We start from the raw sequence: 16,927 nt of genomic DNA on the forward strand, positions 1-16,927 counted from the left end.
GAGTTACTATTGCCCTCCCGAGAGCGTCCCAGACATGTTCTATAGGATTAGAGTCTAGAGATCTGATTGGTCAATACATTCAGTGAATATCCTCCCGTTCAGAAAATTCGTCGACCAGAAGAGCTCTATGTAGCCTTGCGTTAACATACATTAAAATTAACTCAAGGCTAACAGTGCCCTTCAAGAGGTGAGCATTTTGCTCCAAGACCACATCCCAATACCTCACATGTCAAAGGGAAATCTTTTAGTGTTTAAGGTAACAAAACATTTTAAGTTACATGATTTAATAATGATGCAGTATAACTTCGATTTAATGATACCCAATTTAACGATTTTCTCAGTTTAATGATACATTTCACTGGTTCGGATTTGACTGCATTGAATGTCTATGCTCGTTGATTTAATGATATCCTTGATTTAACGATAACCTTTTCCAGTCCCTTAAATGGGGATTATACTGTATAATGTAAAAAGTTGTGTGAGCTCTTAAGTGAGCTCTTTTCTAAACTTTATTATTTATTTATTATTTATATTTTTAGTTTATTCTTGGCAACTAAGGAACTTTCAGAATTTCCTTTGCAAGCTGCTAAAGCTTATCAAAGTATTATTGATGCAATACTTGCAGCAGAACTAGCTGCCGAAGAAGCTGAAAAGGCTGCAGAGAATGCATATAGACAAGTAATGTATTTTTACATTTTGAGTAGCCTTTTAGTAAAATGAATTTTCATTTTGCTTTGTTATATCAGGCAAGTTATGCATAGTGCAAATTACCTGTTAGTTTTTGTTGCTAAAATCTATGTTAGTATCTTGATATGGATAAATTATACTGTCGAACCTCCTTAAACCGCAAACCTTAGTGACAGGCCGAAAGTTGGCAAAATTCGAGGGTGGCGGTTTAACGAGTTTTCTCCAAACCTGCATAAATGCATGTTTTCATGAAAAAAACATTTGAAGGCATATGTTTTCTATTCCAAATGAAGTTTTAAAATAACAGCCATTGGATTTCCAGCAGTGTGTCACCGCTTATGGGCTACTTCTTTGGCTACTTTTTTTTTTCTTTTTCCAGAACTTGAAAAGCATTTATCTATAACTTGTAGATAAATTACTGATTCACAAGCCATCAATTTATTGTCAATAAATTGATGGCTTGTGAATCAGTATTTATTCCTAAACTCACACAAATTAAAACTTTTTCGTACATGCTAACGATTGTTTTCGCCATCTTAGCAGAAGGTAGGAAAAGAACACGATGTTATAGAATGTTGATACAGTGAAACCTGTAAAAGTTGACCACTTGCGGGGCACTAATTTAGTGGTCAACTTAAACAGGTGGTCAGCTTACAAAGGTTGATTTAGTGCCTGAAAAAAGCAGTCAACTTAGACAGGTGGTCAACTTCACAAGTTTTACTGTACAAACTTGTTCGCTGAAGTCTGCACACAATGTCCAAGAATAGGTTATGCCTCAGCACCCTCCCCTGCTTACCAAAACAGAAAAGGGGGTTAAGACTGAATTCTTTTGTAGCTGAGTAGTGAAATGTCAAACTGAAAAGGTTGAAAAAAGTGGGGGAGCAGATAAGGTCTGGTTAAAATTCATGGAAATGTTGGGAACAATGCTCCTTGGCTACTGAGTGCGGCAGGGGGCAGATTAAACAGAAAAAAAGATAAGAAAGTTGGACAATTTGCTAGTGGCTGAGGTAGGTGCATTTGTATGGGGGCATTAGTGGTACCCAGCTAGCACACTAACATTCGGCCAACGTTAGCTTATTACGTTAGACTTATGTCGGCCTCTTACGTTAGAACATACGTTAAAGTGCACCGTCGGAAAACGGTTATCCAACGATTGGTTTCCAACGTTAGCTCAACATTTTTCCAGCGCTGTTCCTACGTAAAATGCAACGGTGAACCAACCAATTCCAAACGTTATTCCAATGTAAATTACAACAGTTAAACAACACTTCTTAACATTATCCCAATATAAATTTCGACGCTTATCCAACAATTTTCCAACGTTAGCTGCAACGTTAGACTGATTATTTTCCGACGCTATTCTGATGAAAAATCAACATTTAAGTAACTATTTCCCAATGTTATTGAAATTTAATATGCGCAACCTTAATAGTGTGCTACCTCAGATTGCTTTCCAGCCTATTTCATTTGAATTTTTTTATTGTTTTCCCTCATCAAATCAATATACTTTACCAAATATATATCAAATCATTATTATTTTACAAGCGTAGAAATAGAGATACTAAAAATTAAAAAAATATGCTGAAGCATGGAAATTCTTGTATGCTAAAATAAATTAAAATATAGTAGAGAAATAGTTGCATCATGTATAGTACCTATAATTTATGCGACTTTTTGCCCTTTGTTTGTGACATCATAACCTTTATTGCTACCTCTGATTGCTCTCAAACCTGTTTCATTTAAAGTTTTTACTATTTTCACTCATTACATCAATATATTGTTTCAAAGAGTAAAAATGCTAAAAAAAAAAAAAAAAAAATGCAATTCCTATCATTTACAAACGTTTCAATAAAATATGAACAAAAATTAAGATATTTATAATTCTTACCTTTTATTTTTCTGAAAACTTACTGGAAAATTATCTTCATAAGCATACATTAGTTTATTTTTTCTTTTTCAGGAAATATTAATTACCAGCAAGGTTATTCTTAAGACAGAATAAAATCTTTGACTTTAAAATTCTGCCATGAAAAATAACCTAGCTTGTTTGAAGGTTCAATTTTGCTTTGACCTGAAATAAGAATAAAAATTATAAAAAAAAAAAAAACATACGCGTAAACATTTAGTTAGTAAATCTTCATAGCAATTAAAATGACGTGGGTGAAACTTGAATATTATGAAAAGTACTTATTTTATTGTTTTGCCGAACTATTATACTCTCCCATTTCATTCAAAAGTTCATGTTCACTGATTTTCTTTTTATTTTTATTTTTATTATTAGGGAAGGAATTTTAATGTATTTTATCCATCAACGAGAAAAGCTCATTCAAAGACACAATTTTATTTCTATGGTAAATTTCACATGTAATTTGTATGATGAGGAAACTATTTTTTAAATATTATGCGTTTAAAATTACCGAAGCTAAACAAAGAACAACACGAAATTCTGAAACGAATTCAAAGCATTCACAAAATTCTCCAGAAAACTAGTTACAGCATCTATCAAAAAAAGAAAAAAAAAAAAAACACTTTGAATATGCGCAAAAATTTTAAGAATTTTGATTCATCGGAGACTCCCCCCCCCCCCCCGAAAAAGAGAAAATACCCCTAGAAACAACCTCCCTCTAAAAACTCCTGCCAAAACGAATTTGTAGAAAAAATTCAAGTAGTTTAAAACGAAAAAATCTGGGCCTGCACACCCACAATGATTTGTCGGGCTTGGAAAACAAATAAATGTAGAATGCATTTAATAATCACACACACACACACACACACACACACAAAAAAAAATGTTTTATCTTAGTTTTAAATTTATTGAAAGAAAGAAAAATAGTTGGAAAAATGAATTGATTTACTTTGAAAGACTTGAGTACTTGGGAGGATTCAACACTCGCCGTTAGCAAGTACGACACGTGTGAATGTGTATGAGACCCTGGAATGAAGAAGAAAATGGCTATGCTCCGGCGCACCCCTCCCTCACCCCTTTCAAGTCCTGGGGTCTTAACAAAACTGCAGAGGGGGGGAGGGCTTATGGAACGCATTACGCGCGCTTCACTGAACGTGCAAATCAGCAACGAGCTTGCAATAAATGGGCGTAAATGTGAAACAGGTTTGAAGGTTAGAAATAAGTTGGGAATGCGTTTAGTCGGATATAGGTTGGTTTTAAACCATCCTCCGATGCTTCAAATGATCAGATGAGCGTATGAAAAAAACCAATATCTAACCAAAACATATTTCCAACCATTGCGATGCATTTTCAACCTTTCTCCAACGTAAATCCGATGGTTTGTGCTACCTGGGTAGGTATGTGTGAGATTCGTGATTTCTCTCTGTGGCTCCTCATGGACATTCCCTCTCCTAAATGGCTTACCACCAAGTTTGAATTGTTTGACATGATCTTTCAAGTTAGCAGTTTAAACAGCAATATTATCATACTGAGTCAGTGGCGGATCCAGCCGATTGTTTTGGGAGGGGCCATCAAAAATTTTTGAACAAACTCCCCAGAGCCGAATTTAGCTCCATGCCCCTAGACAAATTTGAAATCCGCCGCCCCTCCCCCCCCCTAAAAGAAGCAAAATATCCTTGTCTCAAAAAAACGTAAAAAAATGTTCCGCAAATTCAAATTGTCAAACTAATGAAGAAATGATGGCGTTTTACATTCTGAAGTGCCCCGATGAAATGCTCACAGTGGTCTCCCAAAAAAAATTTTTATTCGGCAAATTTTGCTGACGATTCAGCAAATACCATGATTGAAAAACATTTGACTTTCCTAAGTTGTGTGAAAGTAATCATTATTAAATTACAAGAAAAAATTGTCTATATGGAAAATGAAAGAATGCTAATATTTTACTTCCATGAATAACAATTCAAAAAATGTGTATTATAATAGCAAAGTTGCTGCCCCTGAAAAGTTTGCCGCCTTAGACAGCTGCCTACTCTGCCTACTGGGAAATTGGTCCCTGATAACTCCCCAGAAATTTTATTAAAATGAAGATTTAAAAACTCAATTTTCGGGGTATCGAGACATTAGGTGAGGGGGGTAAATTTTGGAATCTCCCTCAAAAATGTTTCAAAATTTAAATTTTCGTGTAATTTTTGAAAATTAGGAAATTAAAAACGCATTTTGTCTATTTTTGATGATGTACAGAGAAAGGTCAGGTTTCGGGCGCTGACCCCAAAATACTTTTTGAAAATAAAGCTTAGAAACCAAAATATTCTGTCAATATACATTGAGAAGTTAGAAGAGGAGGGGTGCTCTTCTAACTCTTCAGCTGTCCAGCCTAAAAATGCACCTTTAGGTTATGTTTGCTTACATTAAAGGAAGTGTGAAGGTGCTTAGAATCCTTCCTTCCTGGAAATATTTTGCCTTTGAGGCTCTAAAAACTCCATTTTTAACTATATTTATACATGTTTTAGAAAGGGATGGAAGATTCGTGAGCTCCTCCAAAAAACCTCCTTTTAAAGTTATAATCACGACATAAACTAGGGAGGAAGAAGGTCCTATCAAAACTAGTTTGTAATTGAAGTCCCAAAAAATTTCATTTAAGTTGCTTTTAAGCAAGTTAAGTGATAAGGGCTGGATAAGCTAGTTTCCATTGACATTTTTTCCAAATAAAAGACTTAAAATGCAATTTTTTGCTACATATTAAGGCATTTGTAAAAGGGCATGGAAAAAGGGGGTTCTCCTCCTAGTCTCAAAATTAAAGTCATAAAAACGAAAATGTAGGCTCTCTTTGGTCTTGTGAACAATAGGTATACTCTGAGAACCGCAGCATTTAGAGATCGTCCAAGTGTTTGTAGTTGGAATCAAGAAATGATGTAAAAGATGGAGAAAAATTTTGGAAATAGAAGTTTTGTTTTGAGGATAGGGATATAATTTATCTCCCAATTAAGGCCTATACTTCTTTTTCAGTAAAATACATGTGTTAAATTTTGTTGTCTTCTCATAATATTTTTTTCTTTTTTTTTCCTTAAAAAAATTCCTACAATTGCAAGGCTTTGGGAGGGGCCATGGCCCCCATGGCCCCCCTCTAGATCCGCCCCTGTACTGAGCATGCAGTTTCCCTCGAAAATCACTTGAGGACGGCGGGGGGTGGCGGTTTAAGGAGGGAATTTGTACTGTATTCCTATACTGAAAGTTTTTTTCACCACATTTCTTGGCGAACTAAGAGAATGGCGGTTTTTCGGGGGGCAATTTAACGAGGTCCGACTGTATATGTTTTCAGAAACACATTGTGTAAAATTAATGCATGCAGACATTTTACTTCATTAAAGAGAAGTAGTTTTTCTAAGAATGAATTGATATTTTTTATCAATCTTGTAGTTCAATTATTCAAGTAGACATCATAAAAAAAGTAGGGAAAATGTTCTTCAGTTAATATAAAGTGTCGAATGAAAAAAATCCACAAAATAATGAACATTTGGACAATGGCAGCAACCATTAAAAGTAAAGCATGTGCTAGTAAAAAACTTGTAAGGAACATTTCGTCTATTGAAAGTTTCTTGAACAAGTGGCTTTTTGAAATATTCCTGTACATCAAATCTCTGAAAGTAAGAAAAAAAAATTTTTATGACATTAAAATCAATATTTACCAGTCCACTGACTGTAGATATCATTAATTTTGACATAACTAAGGCACAAATTGGCAAAGTAAATTATAATTTTACTACAATGCAGCTCTCAACGCAAGCGTTCTATTATTGTAATTTCAAACTAAATAAATAAAACATTGTAAACAAACTAAATAAAATAGTACATTGAATCCTATTTTAAGAAGTGAAATTCCGACTTTCTGCCTTTGAATTAGGTTTTTTTTCTCAAAAAGTTTTGAAATTTTTTACAGAGAGAAACGCAGTTTAGCTCAGTTTTTTGGCCTAGTACTAAGAATCTTTCACATAAATGTTCATTTTCAGCTATCAAAAAGCATCTGCAGTTTGTTATTTTCTTTTTTACTATTATTTTTTACCGTCAACTATGTACAGTTTCTAAATTATTTATTTTGAAGTGGAAAATTTAGTTGGTAGTTAGTTTTCAATTTGATGTGGCAAATAACAAGTCAATAAATTGACTAGGACCAGTCTAGCTGGGCCCAGAGCCTGTTGCTGGTCGTCACTTTTGTATTTGTATTTGTATTTGTAATAGTGCTAATCAGAATCAGCTTAACTGTGATTTTCTAAAATAGCTCTTGAATATTTGTATAGGATATGTGAGATTATGGATAATAATTTGGAATGTACATCTTCATAACATTTAATAAGATTCCATCTTAATATACATCAACATATGCTTATTGAATTTGTTAAACTAACTTTTGTATGTACAATAAATTTAATAAATACTTATTGTTTAGGCTTATCCTCAAACTGATGATGCTTTAGTAGATAAGGCAGATAGAGCTAGAACTAAAAGTCTTGAATTGCTCAATGAAGCTCAGAAATTGAATGATGAAAAAGTCCCAGGTAATTAACAAAAGAAATATTTTAATAATTTTTAAAAAAACTCTTCTAAAACTTATAAAATTATCAATGTTTTTTTAAAAATAATTTATTGTAACCAATGTTATTCGTTTATCTATATTGCAATAAAACTCTAATCATATGTTTTACCTACAGAACATCTACTTTTTAACGTTCAAAAATTGTGCTAAGAAAAATATTTTCTAATAGCATATTCTGTTTTCCTAAATATAGAAATCTGAAAAGTTATATGTTTAAAACAAGTAGAGATTAAGTTTCCAGTATGGGAAAAGGTTATTTTTATTATCTTAGAGCACATAGATCAGAGAGGGGTAAAAGAATAATATATAACCGCAAATAGTCATCTAGAGCGCTAAAAGGGTCTAGGGCTCTTGCCTGGAAATTTCTCTATGTTGAAGTTCAGTTTTAAGCTATCTTTTGGTGGCATTAAGGAGGGGGGTAAGTCATGGGGTCATGACCCCCATGCTAACATCCCCCTGGATCCACATTTGGTTTCAGATACTGCTTTAACTTAAGTTTATTAGAGAAAGTTTAATTTTTTTAATGTGTTTTTTTAATGATATTGAAGCTATAACAGGTTGATTACTATGTTAACATTAACAGTTAGAAAAAGTACCTAATGCACAAATTTGCAACAAACTGCAGACACGTGTTTTGGTGTTTCAAGGAATCCCTTTTTCAATGCAGAAAAGGGTGAGCTTATGGGTGTGGCTTTGCGTCCATAAGCGAACCGCGCATAATTATAGTAATGTGCGGGGGTACTACAAATCCTGCGTGCAAGATTGCCTGGGCAACTGAAAAAGAAAAGAGCTTCGCGACTGGCTTTTGTGAGCCATATGACACTGAATTAATTTTCCTATGAACTGTGGAAAATAATGACTGGCATCCGAGATTTTCTCTTGACTCCTCTAAGATCTTACAATTTTTGTTGCAGTCTGGTCATATGTTATTTTTCTTTTCATTGGTGATATTTCATGGAAAACATTTCATTGGAAATTAACTTGAAATTATGATACCTGCTGCTACAGTGCATGCCTCCATTATTTTGAATTTCAGAAACATATGTTTATTTTTTTACATGGTCACTTAATTTTATCAGTTTATATGTTATTGACTACACCTCATATTTTTAGTACAATAAATAAGCTTCCTTAATTGTTGCCATATCGCTGCTGGTATTTCAAAACATTCTGATTTTAATACCCTTTTTTTAATACCTATTTTAAGTGGATATTTAAACTCATTTTTTAAAATTTATTTTTTTGTTTTTAGAGCTGGAAGGTGAATTGCGAGCACGTAAAAAAGCATTAGATGATCTTTCTGAGGACTTAGCTTCTGGGAAGCGAAGCAATGACATTATTAACAGAGAGCTGGATGCATTACCAACAGGTTATATATATTTTATAACACGGAATTGCATTGTATCTGTTATGTATTGACAATTATGTTATTGTGTGTATGTGTATAAAGATAGTGAGTTTTGTATGATTACATTCAATAATTCACTTAGCTAAAAAAAAAATTAAGCATAATTGTTTCATATTTATTGAGACTTTTTTTGATGTGTAAAAAGTATTGGAGTTTGGAGTTGGACAATAATTTTTTTTTGAATGCATAGTTTTACTTTTTGAATTTATTACAAAATTATGAAGTAAATAATTTTCTTTAAATTAATTTTTTATAATTATTTTTTTCTAATTGAATATTTTTATCCTACCCGTTTAGTACAAAAAAGATTATATATGTTACAGTAAATGATAAATTGGTGATTGTATATAATTACTGGTGATTATACACAATCACCAATAAACTTAGTAAATGTGATCAATTATTCAATATTTATCATGCTTACCGGTTTATTTATGCAATCCCCAAGTCGTGTTGGGGAATGTAATAAAATTTGAACAATTCTCTAGAGTAATGTGGGTTTAGTTGCAAAAAAATAGTTTAAACACTAAAACTCACTAGACCACTTTGAGCACAATGATCCAGGCCCATCTTCACTAACCACACCTGATCTTGACTAACTGGTTGAAAGAAATAAGTGTTCTTTTCTTGCCCTATTTTAGTGGTCATTCCTTAAACAATTATTTAATGGAAATGTCTCAAATGTTTGTAATATCCGGGTATGGAAAATACCTCAAAATATTTTCTCGCAAAATGTAAGTGCCTAAATGACTGTCCCGATTAAGCAAAGTCTGGTTTAATCGGGGCTGGATTAAGGAGGATTTACTGTAATTTTAAAAGTCAATGTGACAATATTCCTGTGATGGATGAAAAAGATTTTTAAGCATTATTAAAATTATTAACTTTTCTCTCGACTCGTTCAAATAGCTTAGTCATGAAACTTTTTGTTTGAATTTTTTAATGCTAAATTTTCTCTTGAAAAAAATGTGTCTCTAGGTTTGAGACGGAGCTTAGAAGATACTGCTGATAAGGGAAGAGTAGCTGATGAGAAAGCTAAAGGGGCAAATAGTAAAGCAGGCATTCTGTTGAAGAAATTGGATGATGATCTCATACCAAAGTTTGATTCTATACGAGCTGGAACTGTAGGTGGCTTGGAAAACCTTACCAGAATAAGTAAGTGACTTTTGAACTTTCATTGTGTGAAAGCATGGGTGCCTACCTAGAGGTATCATGGCGCAGGACTGTGCCATTGAAATGTTTAGGGGGGTTTGAGGGGGGGGTTCTTACTTGGGGGGGACTTCGTGATATTGAGGGGGGGGTGCACTCTTGTCCTTAATGGGGTGGGCACCCTTGGTAAAAGTATTGTTTATCTGGTTATATAACGTTGTAAATTAGCATTATGTACTTTCTTTATTTGAACATTTCGGAAGCAATGAGGGAGAAGTTTTAGTTTTGTTATTTTAGTTTTTTATTGTTACTTTTATTTTTAAGTTGATACTTACACAAATTGGATATAAAGGTTTGACACCCAGAAGTTATTTCTGTTTAGTATCACATGCAGTTTCAAGTTTTAAAATATTTCAAACCTATATCCCATTTTCTTTATTATACCAAATTTTAGGAAGAATCTTTAGCTGTTTTTAAGCCCTTCTGAACAGATTTTTTTTCTGAAAGGAAATTTTGTACTCTGCTTGAAATAAATTTTTTCATGAAATAGAATGTTCTTACGTAAACATTATATAAGTTCAACGTTTTCATATTTTAGCTCCTTCATATCCAATTTCATAATTTGTGACTAGAAAAATGCGTTTCACAACTTTAGTGCATTGTGTGTAATTATTTGTGCTACAAGATTTTATTATCTTTTTGCATTTAGCTTCTTCTAATTCCTGTAAAGTTACTAAAATTGAAATTTTTTTCATTCTTAGTTTGTAGAAATTGTGAGTTTCTTTTAGACCTTTATGTTTGAAACAATTTGTTTCTATTTTTATTGTTTTTTCATTTGAATATGAGTTGACTGTAGATGTATACATTTATATATAAGCTATATATATAATTTTTATAGCTTTTTATATGCATGTATATACATACATACACACACACAATTGATAATAATTTTTTCCCATTTTTCTTTCTTTCTTTTCTTTTTTTTTTCATTTTCCTTTTTTTCTGAAGCTTGTATAAACTCCATAAATTAAAAAAAAAAAAATTCTGTAATGCATACCTGATGTACTTTAAGACAATGAAAACAAAAGTGTTTGATCAATTTGTATAAATACATTTATGTGAGATGTTTTTTATTTCTTACTAGAAGAAATCTCATTCTTCATAAATTATATGGTGTAGAAAAATACATATTTATAAACTATTTTTAGTTCAAAAGGCACGAGAAGATACTGCTAATGCATCAAGATTAGCTGATAGAGCTGATGAATCATCTAGACGTGTCAGAAAGCAACACGAACTGACCCAACTGAACTTAAAGGAGCTAAGAGAAAAAATATTATTGGCCAGGCAGAAAGCTTCCAGTGTAAGTGGTTGTAATAAATTACACTCTTGATATATACATTAATAATAGTAAATATTCTTTTGTATTTAGTTTCTAAATACTGACACAGTTTTCCTCTAGTTTAATTAATAATAATGCATTTAAAATAGGTTTATTGAAAATCCAATTTTATTCTTTTCTATTGGTGAAAAAATATTTACTGAAGAGTTATTAGGATGTTCTTTACTCTAAGTTTCGCCATTGCTTCATTGTTGCATTTTTTTTTTTTTTTTTCAGTTTCTTTAAGGACATGCAATTGAGTTTTTTATTTAGACTTTGTGATCAATTTGATGTTTTTTTTTTTTAAATCTTTGTCAAATAAGCAATTTTTTAATAAAAAAATAATTCTGTTATTATTATTATTTTATTTATTTTTTTTTCAGAAATTTCATATGGTATTTGTATTTTAAATAATTGAGAAATTAGAATTGATTTTCATACTTTAGATTTTTATTTACACTCATGTTTATTTCCACTTAGTTTGTATTCTTTTAAGTTACACCATGAAAAGAGGTTGCAATGGTGGATCTTAAATTTCTTATGAAATTACAATTTCAAGGTTCATAATTATCTTGAATTTTGTTTTTTTTTAAAAAAGCATTTATTTATTTATTTTTCAAAAAAAAAAAAAAACACATTTAGTCTTAAATTTGTGAAGGAGTTACGTTTACTTCAAAATGGAATTTTAAATTGCCTTTTCATGCAAACAAGTATTTTGTCAAATCGAATTTAAAACTTATTATTGTAAAGCTTTATGGAAGAAAAATAATTCCTTTTGAAGTCATTCTTTGAATTGAATAAACAATTATTTTCAAGTAAACCACTTCCACAAAAGGACAAATGGCACCATTTGGAAAATCTTGGTATATCTGAAATTTTCAATGCTAAAGAGAGTTTTTAAATTATAAATGTTCAATATCTTTCTCATTTGACATTTACATGTTGAAAGCTTAGCACTATTTAGCTTCTTTTTATGTTTTTTTAATGCCATGAGCTCTGCTGTAATGCTACAGAAATCTTTTAGCATCTCCCTTCAGAACATATTCTTTATTGTTTCATTAGTACTATATTAAAGAAATCATATTGAGCAAGTATGCAAAACTTTTTTTTTTTTTTTTTTTTTTTTTTTGCAGTTTCTTTAAGGACATGCAATTGAGTTTTTTTTATTTAGACTTTGTGATCAATTTGATGTTTTTTTTTAAATCTTTGTCAAATAAGCAAATTTTTAATAAAAAAATAATTCTGTTATTATTATTATTTTATTTATTTTTTTTTCCAGAAATTTCATATGGTATTTGTATTTTAAATAATTGAGAAATTAGAATTGATTTTCATACTTTAGATTTTTATTTACACTCAAGTTTATTTCCACTTAGTTTGTATTCTTTTAAGTTACACCATGAAAAGAGGTTGCAATGGTGGATCTTAAATTTCTTATGAAATTACAATTTCAAGGTTCATAATTATCTTGAATTTTTTTTTTTTTTTAAGCATTTATTTATTTATTTTTCAAAAAAAAAAAACACATTTAGTCTTAAATTTGTGAAGGAGTTACGTTTGCTTCAAAATGGAATTTTAAATTGCCTTTTCATGCAAACAAGTATTTTGTCAAATCGAATTTAAAACTTATTATTGTAAAGCTTTATCAAAGAAAAATGATTCCTTTCGAAGTCATTCTTTGAATTGAATAAACAATTATTTTCAAGTAAACCACTTCCACAAAAGGACAAATGGCACCATTTGGAAAATCTTGGTAATTAAAGAAATCATATTGAGCAAGTATGCAAAACTATTTTTAGCATAATCATGATTTTTTATTGCTTTAATTGACTTGTCATATCTATCCATGAGGCACAACATATCTATTGTAGCTGCAAATTATCTGCTGAGATTTTCTTTTTCTTTTCTTTTCTTTTTTTTTTTTAAATTATTTCTTAGAGTGCTACTTGCAGATTATACACAAGAAAGTACCATATTTCTTTCTACATAAAAAATATTTTTGAAAATATGAATGAATAAACAAAGCAAAGCACAAATGCAACAATAGTTCACAAAAAAAAGGGTCAAACTATATTTTTCTACGACATCACCCTACGTTTTAGCTCCTTGAGATTGCTATATTGTATTTATGTGTTCTTCCCATGAACCAGCCAGAGCTTTGGGCTCGGGGTCATTTGAGGGCGAAAGACTGTGACCCTTATCATTAGATCACATTAAAGCTATATTTGGTAAATTTCTCCCTAGTACTACCCAATAAAACTTGTTTCACATTAAAAATACATTGCCACATCTTTTGTTCAATGTAGTTCATCACAGCATTGAACATCCGTTACTTAATATAAATGACTCTTTACAACTGCTGAAGAAATATTTTTTCTATTTTTTTTATTTTCTTATTTATTCTTTCAGATTCGTGTTGGATTGACAGCCGACAGAAATGGCCAATGTGTTCGTTCTTTCAGTCCAATAGTTGAACCATCTACAACAAATAATATCATTATAAACTATGCAATTAAATCTGACGCAAGAGACAGCATGTTATTTTTTATTGGCAGTGCAAAAGAGGCAAGTTTTCATAATTTTACTTATTCAGATTTTTGTGTTTACTTTTAGATTTTTGAGCAATCACGATTGCTTATTGCTTTTATTTGACTGGTTTCTTTTTGGCGTCCTATCATTTTATTTTCCCACCGCCACCCTCCGCACCATCACTGTCGACCGGCTCCTCACGATGCTGCTCCTATAGCGAAAGCCGTCTCCAGGTTGCATCCATGTCCTACACACACGCGCATACATACACAACTACACACACACACACGCATGCACACACAAACACATACACACACAAATACATACACACATGCATACATACAGACACAAACACACACACAGCTGCCCAAATATTCATGCCTGCACACATACACATACCCCCTTTCCCCCACACACATTCAAACACACAACTACACACACACTTATGCCTGCACACAGACACAAACACACATGCCTACACACACATACACATACCTCTACACACCAGACATACCTCTACACACAAACACACACGCCTACATACACACACTCGTGATTGCAAAAAACATAATTTGAATTCCAGATGTCAAAATTCAAATTAATTTATATTTTTTTTATTACATTTAAATTTTTCCTAAAATGTCGGAAGTAATCAGAGGTGTGTGTGCAAAAAAAGTTGAAATGTTTGCAAGTAAGACAGAGAAAGGAAAAGAAGAATTTAAGTTCCATAAGTGTTTCAAGTTTCATGAAATTTCATTAGTGAAGTAATATTGTTCCTTTTATTTTCCTTCCAAAAATTAACAATCCCTTCCTCACAAAAAGTTTGTAGGAAGACTCCCCTTCACTTAAAAATTTGAATTTTAGATTCTGTGTAGACATTTTTTTATTTTAAATACTTTTCCATTACAGTTTTAATATACAGGGTTAGCATAAAAGAATATCCAGGTTTTACACATTTATATTTAATAAGCTATTACTTGTACTACTATAAATGATACATAAAAATAAAGATAAAGTGTGAAAGTTTTTTTAACCTGCATAACTAGTAAAATGTGCACAAGCCGCACTAGGGCAGCCAGAAATTCCTTCTAGAAAGGATTTTTTGGTCACACTAGACCTTCCACGTATATTAACTACTGTATTAGGATTGGAAACTGATAAAACCAAGAACTTTGGGTGGGGGTTTCCCCCCTCCCCCACTTTGATGTGCCACTGACTTTCCTGAACACTGGATTGGCCGTGCAGGTGATGATGATTTACCCTTTATGCATTGGCCAGCCAGAACCCCAAATGTAACCCAATGTGATTTTTTATGAGTTTTCGTGAAAGACAGTGTTTATACACCACCATTGCATGAAGTGAAAGATTGCATATATGTAGCATTACAAAAAACTGGCAGTGAAACCTCCAAAATGTACGTTATAGATGCGTGTCGTGTTACGAAAGGCCCACACATTGAATGTGAGGGGAAAAAACTTCCACAGTTTATCTTTATTTTTATGTATTACTTATAGCGCTAAGTGTAATAGTTTATGAAATATAAAATTTTAAAGCCGGGATATTCTTTTATGCTAATTCTGTACATTTAACCCTCATACGAATATTTTTCAAACGTTTATTACTCAAAGCTTAGTCAAAAACTGGAAGGCATTTTATTAGAACATGAATTTTTTCCTGTTTATTGTTATGTGAAAGGTTTAAGCAAGAAAATATGCAGTTTTTGTAGATGCTTTCTCGTGAAGAAAAGATTACTTTGTGTGTGTGTGTGTGTTTTTGTGTGTATGTGTGTGTTTATAATATTATTTGTTTCATCTGATACAATGTTAAAGCAGGAATTAAAATGAGGGAGCAAGTCCAATCATTGGCATAGCAAAAGCTGACCTACTGACCCCAAGTCACATGAACTCAACAAGGACGAATGGATGGCACATTTTGCGTGAAACAAGCAAAAGAAACCTGATTTCTTCCAATGCTTTTCTTTAAAATCCATCACGTGATTTGGGGTCTTGGTTCGTCAATGAAAATCTTCACTCCCTCCATTTATCTCTTCTCAATAGATACAACTTACATAAATATGCCTTTAAATGTATATCTTTGTAATTTCTCTCTCTCTCTTAATGGAACTAATGAGCAAACATAAAAATGAATAAATAAATTAAAAGGAAAAAAAAAACATACATAACAAATAAAAAATTAAATAAATAAATGATGGTGCATTTGTACAAAGTGGAAATTGAGGTGAAAAATCTTTTCATTTTTCTTCGCTGTTTAAAGAAAAAGAGGTGCATTAAAAGACATAGTATTTTTTCAAGCCTGTAGAACTATTTCTTGTCACACCTTTTTTTTTTTGTTGTGTGTTTCCATACTTTTTCTCTCTATATATGGGTCATTCTCCAGAAAACGTAATATTTGACTGCAAATATTTTTCAATTTAGAAACCTTTGGTTCTCTTTTTTTTTTCTTTTTCATTCTTACTTGAAAGTTTTACCTACAAGAAGTAACCATAAGCAATGGTCCACCTAAGTTCCAATTATTTTACTCATTAATTAAAAAAATAATAAAATGCCTTGTTCACGGAAATTTAAAAAAAAAAAGGAAAAAACTTTTAATATTTAAAAATCGAGGCCAATTTAATATCAAAGTAGTAATTTTGTTAATTGGGCAAACAATCAGCTATTTTAATGATTAGTGCGAATATAATATTAAGCTCTTTTAGTTAAAGTAGTTAAACTTACTTAATTAGTAGTTTTAAATGCATGTTAAAAAATAGTATTTAGTAAATTTAAGGATATACTGGCAATTTATAATTTTGGTAGAATGCCTATTATTGACATTTTTCCCCTACATCAGTTATTTTCATCTCAGAAAAATGACAGTGATAAGGTCTGTCACGAAGGTGAAGATCTTTCCATTAATATAGGCCTAATAGATACATTTTTCATGGAATTTTTTTTTCTTCATTGCTATAATCTGCACATGTTAAGCGTATGAAAACATGATCACTTCTTTTTTTACATTAATTTGCATCCCTGAAATTCAATTTCACGGAGGTGAGAAGTCACAATAACCATGCACACTAAGTTTTAAAGCAAAATCTATCTTCTTGTTTTTCGACAAAAATCTCACAACTTCAACTACGGCTGAAAATAATCAAGGGGACTCTCTTGCATCATGGAAAATAAAATTTGACGTCATTACTGCCACGTGTTAATGAGGAACGGCATTTTGTGTGTAGGTAATGGAGGTGAGAATTTATTGTGTGACATGACTCCTTATGCT

At 31.6% G+C, this 16,927-nt stretch overlaps 1 protein-coding gene across 1 annotated transcript in view; it reads left to right on the forward strand.

Annotated features, from left to right (window-relative positions):
* LOC129225795 (laminin subunit alpha-2-like) overlaps nt 1-16,927 on the forward strand; it is a 220,437-nt gene that overhangs the window by 166,111 nt on the left and 37,399 nt on the right. Inside the window, exons 43-48 of the mRNA XM_054860304.1 lie at nt 540-678; nt 7,038-7,146; nt 8,437-8,553; nt 9,568-9,744; nt 10,947-11,101; nt 13,529-13,684. Of these exons, the coding sequence (XP_054716279.1) occupies nt 540-678; nt 7,038-7,146; nt 8,437-8,553; nt 9,568-9,744; nt 10,947-11,101; nt 13,529-13,684 (853 nt within the window). The remainder of the gene's footprint in view (nt 1-539; nt 679-7,037; nt 7,147-8,436; nt 8,554-9,567; nt 9,745-10,946; nt 11,102-13,528; nt 13,685-16,927) is intronic.

Source organism: Uloborus diversus, chromosome 7 (assembly GCF_026930045.1).
Source record: "Uloborus diversus isolate 005 chromosome 7, Udiv.v.3.1, whole genome shotgun sequence".
Lineage (NCBI taxonomy): Eukaryota > Metazoa > Arthropoda > Arachnida > Araneae > Uloboridae > Uloborus > Uloborus diversus.